General features: G+C 52.7%; 2 protein-coding genes across 2 annotated transcripts in view; both read right to left on the bottom strand.

Annotated features, from left to right (window-relative positions):
- Positions 1-1133, bottom strand: part of TSTA3 (tissue specific transplantation antigen P35B) — a 5002-nt gene extending 3869 nt beyond the window's left edge. Inside the window, 2 exon segments of the mRNA XM_010854264.1 lie at positions 5-129; positions 1032-1133. Of these exon segments, the coding sequence (XP_010852566.1) occupies positions 5-118 (114 nt within the window). The 5' untranslated portion in view covers positions 119-129; positions 1032-1133.
- Positions 1134-3976: 2843 nt separating this feature from the next.
- Positions 3977-8263, bottom strand: LOC104998844 (zinc finger protein 679-like). Its single transcript, XM_010854244.1, has 3 exons — positions 7799-8263; positions 7304-7417; positions 3977-5867 (listed from the first exon to the last, which is right to left on the bottom strand). The coding sequence occupies exons 1-3, from the start codon at positions 8004-8006 to the stop codon at positions 5128-5130; spliced, it is 1062 nt and encodes a 353-aa protein (XP_010852546.1). The 5' UTR covers positions 8007-8263; the 3' UTR covers positions 3977-5127.
- Positions 8264-8307: the final 44 nt, after the last annotated feature.

Raw genomic sequence — 8307 nt, forward strand, 5'->3', positions numbered from 1 at the left:
ACACCCAGTCCTCTCCAGGCAGCCTGGCCCCATCTTCTACCACCTTCTGGATGGCTCTGCCCACCAGCCCTGAGCCCCCAGTCACTAGGATCCGCCTGGTCCCCCGAGGATCACCCATGGTGGCTACACCTGTAGGGCCAAATGGTGTGAGGCTGAGGCCATTGCTCCCATCCCACAGAACCCCACTCCCCTGAGCTGCCCCAGCCCAGGGTCACTGCCCCTAGCATTGGGGCACAGTATGAGGTCACTAGGCCAGGGAGACTGCCTGCTGGGGACCAGGCAGACCCAGCTAGCCTGAGCCATCCGCTCTTCTCAGCTCTGTTCCCCAGGGAGCCCTGTGCCTACCACTCAGCCCAGAGAACCAGGCTCTGCCCTGTGGGCCCAACCCTGACCCCCACTGGGCCAAGAAAGAGAATATTTGGCTCCTCTCTGGCTCACAAGAAGGGAGGCAGCCAACTTTGGGTCTGGGGCTTTCTGGCCAAAGTCCATATGCTACTGACTGCGGGAAGGGGCGGCGGCTGTGTTTGCAGCCCAGTGCCCACTCCAGCTAGCTTTGGAAAGCTTGGTTCCTTCTGGGCAGGCAGAGCTTCTGGCTACCTGGAGAAATGGACAGGCTTCAGGGCGCCACCACCTCGTAGGAACCTATCCTGGGGGCTGGAAATCTGCTCGGGCAGCTACCGGAGGACTTTGAACTCCCCGATGCAGAGCCCGACGGGCAGCCCGGACCAGAGGGGGCCCTTCCCGGACATTCTGCTGCTCCTGATGGCACGGGCAGTGTAGCAGCAGGCCCTGGGGTAGACGCTACCGCGGCCGGGCCCCTCCCACGTTTCCCCAGGCGCTTCCCAAGCCCTCCACCCCTGGACCCACCTCTGAGCCCATTCGCACAGTGCAGTTGGGCCCCCTTCCGTGCTTCCTGGTCCCTCCCACGCCCCCAGTTCCCGGCACCCTTCAGACATTTCTGATTGTCACGGGGCACCCAAGGTCCAGGATCCAGATCGCCATGCCACAGCGCCCCTCGCCTTCTTACCCACCTGCCCACCTGCCCGCAGAGCCGCTTCCGGCGCCGGCTGAGTGCCCAGCCACGCGCCGGGGCCAGGTGGAGTGGGCAGGACCAGGTCGGCCCTCCCGCGGCACTCTGGGAAGTGGAGTCCTCGAGGGCCGCCCCGGGAGCTGCTGGGACATGAAGTCCAGGGCCGCGCAGTAGCCTGGGAAATGTAGTTCCCGTCGGCTCCGCCTCCCCTAGGCCGATCACTGCTAGCCCCTAACCCAGACGGTGCCGGCGTTGGGGCGGTGGGAGAGGACGCAAGGCTGCGCATCCCCGAAAGCCCGCAGGCTCTGGACGGAGGAGTAGCAGCAGGGCCAAAGAATATTCTGAAAACGGAGGAGCTGCAGCTGCTCGATGCTTTCCTAGGGTAAAAACTGCATTTGTGAGAAGCAACTTCAACAGTTACTGTATTCGGGACACTATATAAAAATATACTTTAATAAATACATTAAAAAGACAAACACATTTCACGAGATTATTAATAGCAGGAGATAGCTTGGGGGCCACTGTTGTAGTTCAGGTAATAAGGACTCAGAAGTTTACTGACTGAAGCAACATCAAGTTGGAAGAATTAAGAGGATTCCTGCTTCATTGGCTAGGCAAGCTAAGGGAGGAAGTTAGGTACAAGGCCTGGTGTGATGGTTAGTGTCAACTGGTTATGTGTCAACTTGGCGAGGCTGTAGCATGCAGTGATTCACACACAAATCTAGATGCTGCCAGTGAAGATACTTCATAGACAGTAGCATCTTAGATCAGGTGACTTGAAGAAAACTAGACTTTCCTTGATAATGTGGGTCTCATTCATTCAGGAGGCTTCCCAGGTGGCATAGTGGTAAAGAATCCACCTGCCAATTTAGGAGGCACAGCTTTGATTCCTGAGTCGGGAAGATCCCCTAGAGTAGGAAATGGCAACCCACTCCAGTATTCTTGCATAGGAAATCTCACGGACAGAGGAGCCTGGTAGGCTACAGTCCAGGGGGTCGCAAAGAGCCGGACACAACTGAGTGAGCACATCCATTCAGTTGAGAAGCCTTAAGAGCAAAATTGAAGTTTCACTGAAGGAGAAGACATTCTACTTCAAGACTGGAGAGTTCCTGCCTAAGAGTTCTAGCCTGCCAGCCTGTCCTACAGACTTCAGACTTGCCAGCCCCACAATCATGTAAGTCAGTCCTTCAAAATACATCTATATCTACCTATCTATATATACATATATGTATTTGTTATATACATAGTTTGCATTTCTGTCTAGGGCACTGTAAGTATGGGGAATAGAGTTTTCATCAATGGAAGTATAGAGCTGGAATAAAAGCAACTGTAAACTAAATCCAGCAGCATAGTAAAAGGATTATACACATGACTAAGTGGGATTTATTTCTGCAATGCAAGGGATGGTTCAGTTAAAAAAAAAGAATCAAATACACCACATTCATAGAACAAAGAAAAAAATGATCTCAGCTGAGGCAGATAAAGCATTTGATAAGTCTAACACCCTTTCATGATAAGAACACTCAACAAACCAGGAACAGAAGAGAACTTCCTCAACTTAATCAAGGGCATTTATGAAAAATCCACAGCTAACATCACACTCCTTTAACATCCCCAAAGAAATCATTCCTGAATATTCATTGGAAGGACTGATGCTGAAACTCCAATACTTTGGCCACCTGATGCAAAGAACCGACTCATTGGAAAAGACCTTGATGCTGGGAAAGACTGAAGTCAGGAGGAGAAGGGGACGACAGAGGATGAGATGGTTGGATGGCATCACCAATTCGATGGACATAAGTTTGAGCAAGCTCTGGGAGATGGTGAAGTACAGGGAAGCCTGATGTGCTGCAGTCTGTGGGGTCACAAAGAATTGGACACAACTGAACGACTGAAGAACCATGTCATACTCAATGAATGAAAACTAAAAGCTTTCCCCTTAAAAGGTAAAAAATTAAACAAGAATGTTCACTTTTGCCACTTCTGCTCAAAACTGTACTGGAAGTTCTGGCCTGAGTGACTGGGCAAGAAAAAGAAAAACAAGGCACCCAGACTGGCAGCACCACTGTGACTTCCTACAACGGATCCTGGGAAGTGCTGCAAACAGAAGGGGAGGCACTTTTACAGAAAGAAAGGGATGGACTCAGGATGGGCTGAAACAAGGTATGTTCATTACAATCCACCCCTTGACGACTCAATATCCACATCAGTACATTTTCTCAAAAAGCAGTTTCAAAGCTTCCATCCATCCATTCCAACATGTAATTATTACATAGCTCTGAAGCTGGTCCCTCCTCCCCCCCAAAGGAACATCATCAGAGTCTCTTCATTAATGTGTCCTGTTTCATCCAGCGTTTCTGAGCCATGTCTTCTTGATCTCTGACAAGACTCCATCATATTTTTTGCATCTAATGAACCTAATTGGAATTTAACTATTGCTATCACACCCTAGGAAGAAAGAGGTAAAGGGAAAAGAAAGAAAATAAGCTTTAACATTTGACTCTAGGACTTCCCTGGCAGCCCAGTGGTTAAGACCCTGGACTTCCACTACAGGGGGCTCAGGGAACTAAGATCCTACACTCCCCGAGGCACAAATAAAGAAAATATGGTGACACATAAAGGAAATAAATATGGAAAGAGCTGCAGTCTTTGTTAATTAAAGTCTGGGGCAAGCTTATTTTTTTCCTGTTGGTGATCTTCTTTTTCCTGTTTGTGGTCCAGTCATTTCATGAAACTTCATGTTCTGTTTTTTCTTTCGCTCATGATCAGGTCTTTCAGTGTCAAGACCAGGCACTCCTTTAGTTCAGGAAGGTTTTCTTCTGCTACAGCTTTGAATCTAGATGGTCTGGGTGAAACGCTGTGGGTTAACACCCAAATCCCCCTTTTTCATTGTCCGTTTACCAGGTTCCTTTGAGTCAAAATAAAACTTCTGGTTATATTTTTCTCTATTTTATTTTGGCTGCACTGCACATAATGTGGGATCTTAGTTCCCTGACCAGGGATCAAACCCATACCCCCTACAATGGAAGCCTGCAGTCTTAACCACTAGACTGTCATGGAAGTCCCATGTTTTACTTTATGTTTATATAGCTGTACATTTCCTCAAATGATCATGTATTGCTTCTGTAATTAAGTTATTTAATCTGCCTACAGGAAAATGGCTGAGCACGTTTAGTTTCACTAGACATGTGACACTCAGCCTCTAAACAGTGAAAGGAATGCCAAGAGTTCAGTGGATGGTCACAAAGGCACAGCCTTCCCCTGCCCGCCCCCTGATGCCTGGGCAGTGCTTGCCAACTAACCTCCCTATAGATATCCTGTGTTTCGTGACCACTGGCTTCTTTTATATCTGTTTTCTCTATTTCCACCATGTGTTTTAAGTGTTTAATGTTATTATTGTATAGAAAACATTCATACTATGCAAACATATTCTCTATGGAAGAACTGGCTGGAAAAAAGAACAGTCCAAGCGACATGCACGCTCTTAATGTTTCATATGGCCTGACTCAAGCAGAGCTGGCATGCAGGAAGGTGAAGCTGAGCCAGCAAATCCACAGGGCCAACAGCAAGGGCTGAGCTGCCCAAAATGGAACACTCACATCCTGCTCAACAAATCAGCATCTGAAAACAACCAGCCAGGACCAAACGATGACCAGAGTTACATGATCTTCTCCTGGTGTTCAGGGCTGCTGTGTGATGGAAGATTGATTATCCAAAAGTTCGGTAGCCCATCTGGATTTCAAAGGCGTTTAGAACCCACCTATGATGCAAATAAACCAAAGACCTACATTTTAAATTTCAGAAATAAAATCTGGATGCACCTGAAAATAGTAACTTTCAAAGCATCAATTTGTCCATAGACGTCTCACAGCTACACTGAATCCAGCAGGCTGCCAGGTCGTGGTGGCTAGGGCAGGCAGGCCTGGGCTACCCCTTGTTGTGGGAAGGACCTGAAATGTACACGTCGATCTCCGGTGGAGAAACAATCCAGTCCCTCATGCTGGTCTCGCTCTGCGCGGTGCCACGTGCTGAGGACATCCTTCTGGGGCCCTCCTTGCAGCAGCAGCCAGCCCTAAGCTCCCCCTGCCAGTGGCTACTTAGCTTACAGAGATCCACGCCGCCTGGCTGCACAGGTGCGATTTCTGATGAGTCCGAAAGCTGGACTTCCAGATGAAGCTCTTCCCGCACTTTGAGCACCGGAACGGCCTCTCTCGGGTGTGGATCCGCTGGTGCTGGGCGAGGAGAGTGCTGTAACTGAAGGGCTTCCCGCACCACTGGCACCCGAAAGGCTTCTCGCCGCTATGGACGCGCTGGTGGCGGTGCAGCGTGGAGAGACGTGTGAAGGCACGGCCGCACTGCCCGCAGGTGTGCGGCTTCTGGCCAGCGTGTGCGCTGCGGTGCTGTGCCAGGTGCGAGCGCTGGCTGAACGCGCGGCCGCACTCCCCGCACGCGTGCGGCTTCTCGCCGCTGTGCGTGGCCCGGTGTCTCACCAGACGCGAGAGGTATCGGAAGGTCTTGGCGCAGGTTTCGCATGTGTGGGCTGCCTGCCCTTTAGCGTTTGTCTCGCGGCTACAGAAAAGCTCGGGTCCCCATTTACCCCCTTTCTGGGCCCCTTCTCCTTTGGAGATGGTCCAAAAGATTCCATGTGATGGTCTCTCCTGGATAAGGAAGTTCTCCAGGCTCCCTAGCCTGCCCTCCTGCGGAGCGGCTTCTTTGCAGACTGCTTTTGGAGGCTCACCCCTGAAGAAGCTTCCAGATGCTCCTCCTGGAGGCTCTGCAGCTGGAGTCATTTTCACCCTTGCAGTCACATGTTTACACAAAGACCCCTGGGTGGAATCTGAAAGAGAAAGGGCCCACGTGTTACCCTGTTTGAGAAGGTCCACCTGGGCCCCTACTCTGTGCCTGCAAGTATCAACCACCTGCTGGCCCTCTCCACGAGGTGTCTCACGGGTGAGTCCAGGCTCACTGGCTGTGCGCATGTGCCCACCTCCTTCATGGACCTTCCCCTCACATGTCCCAACTTTTTCTTGCCACCTTTTTCTAGTTGAAGTCTGTAGCTGACGCTACAAGCACCGTACACCAAGCCCCCGCCTCCCTGGGATTCCCGCCCTGCTGCAGGAGACAGCTCTGAGAGCTCCGCCTGCCAGCATCCTCTGGGGCAGGCATGCCTCTGTCTTAGCCGAGGTCTGCACTTCCAGACCAGGCTGCAGACAGGTACCGCCCCAGGGGCAGGGACCAAGGACAAGTGTCCCCCTCCCTCGCTCTGATGGACAATCCCAGATGCCTCCTGCAGCCTCTCAGTGGTCATGGTCCTGGAGCTGTGGTGCTCCACACGCTGGCAGTGGCAGCTCTGTACTGACTTTTCTCTCCTCTCTCTCTTCCTGCTTTCTCTTGCCTGCTTCCAGAAATTACTGCCTTCCAAATACATATCTATACCTGAAACTCTAAGGCTCTACACTCAGGAGACCCAAAGGACTGGAACTGACCCTCAGGAAGGGTTTCTGGGATGATGCCCTCGCTGCTCAGACGTCCACAGGCGTCCAGTGCGGGGATGAGGTGTCAGAGTTGGACTGCAGGACACCCAGTGGGTGTGCAGAGAGGTGAAGAACTGGGTGGTATGAGGAGCTCCCTATATTTGGTGTCAGAAGTGATGCTGTGAGAACAGACGTTCCTGTTTAAGGGTAGGTGGGCAGACACTTCCAGATCGTGCCAAGGTCACCAGGGGCCACTGCTACCGGTGGCCAGCAGCAGTTCTGGGAGGCGGGATGTCTGGCTTGACAGATGTTAAGTGTTCTGGATCTCAAACTTATGCCAAGGGCATTATTTGGAACCTGAGACCCACGATGCTGAGAACCAGCCCCAATTTTCACAACTTGAGCCAAGAGCCTCCCCCCAGCTCTGGCTGGTTTGGTTGGGTTTTCAGTTCCTTGTAACTGAGGGTTCTGATAACTCATCCTATGGGGCTGTTGGGGGAGAAAGTGAGGCACAATTTATTAAGCATCTGGCATGGTGCTGGACTCCCAGAAAATTGTCCTCAATCTTCAATGAAGGGGAAGGGCAACAATCACAGTCTTTACCCCTTCACCGCTAACTGGCTGCCTGTTTTCAATTGATGGGTGTCCATGTGCCTGGGTAAGGACACCAAGGGACAAGCCAACGAAAGTGCACTTTATGACTGTGTGACTGTCCTTCTATCCGGCTGTTCACAACACTGGCTGTGTATGGTGAGTGCAAATACTGAACAACCGGAGGCCTGTGGCTCCCCTCACTCACCCATGCCGGCATTTCCCGCAGTCTCTGCTTCCTGGGCCCCCAGCAGGTCTGAGCCCCAGGGCTCCCTTCCTTGCTCCAGTTGGGAGATGAGATCTGGCTTGGATTCTGGAACTCCTGCCCGAGAGGAGAGAGGAAATGGGTGAAGTGCTAGGGCATGCTTGGCTTCCCACTCCAGAGGCAGTCTGGGACTCGGGGGTTAGCTGGCCCTACCATGCAGGCTCTGAAACATGGAGTCTCCCCAGGAGGTTGAGGTGGGTGGGGAGCAGGGCAGGGATAAGGACTCAACAGAGGCCCGCCTCTGTGAGAGACGAGGACACCTCTAGTCTCCAGGCAGCCCCGGGGACGGGTCCAGAGACCCCACCTGTCACCTGGGAGCAGAATGTCCCACCTCTGGTCCCAGAGTCACAACCAGCCTGGCCCCTCCGAGATCCCACCTTAGCTCTGAGGGGGGCTGGGGGCGGGGAGGAGGGAAGGGCTGCGGCTGAATCACCTCACCCAGAGAGACCAGGTTCCTGTAAGTCTCCAGCATCACGTCTCTATACAGGGTCCTCTGCCCAGCGTCCAGACGCTCCCCTTCTTCCTGGGTGAAGTGCACAGCCACGTCCCCAAAAGTCAGGAGGCCCTGAAACAACACTGGTTCTGCCCATGGAGTCAGCACATCAGGATTCAAGGCAGAGGAGGCAGATGGCTCACCAGCAGGCATGTGGGACCCCTGGACTCCATCTCAAGGTACCCTGCTTGCCAGGGAACCCGTAATGACAACCGTCAACCCAACCTATCCATACCCCAACCTGCTCAGTACCGCCTTTCCTGATGAGTGTCCCGCAGCCTCCGGAACGCCCTGGGGAACAACGCGGAGGGGCAAGGGAAGCCCCTTTGAGGCCCCGTCCTGGAGAGGACCTGGGACTCAGGGTCCCAAGTGAAGCGGGCTCCGAGGAAAGATCTTCTGGGAGGCAAGGAGCCCAGGTTCCGGGGGCAGGAGCGCTCACCTGGGGCCAGGCGGC

Source organism: Bison bison, unplaced genomic scaffold (genome assembly GCF_000754665.1).
Source record: "Bison bison bison isolate TAMUID 2011002044 unplaced genomic scaffold, Bison_UMD1.0 scf7180017853264, whole genome shotgun sequence".
Lineage (NCBI taxonomy): Eukaryota > Metazoa > Chordata > Mammalia > Artiodactyla > Bovidae > Bison > Bison bison.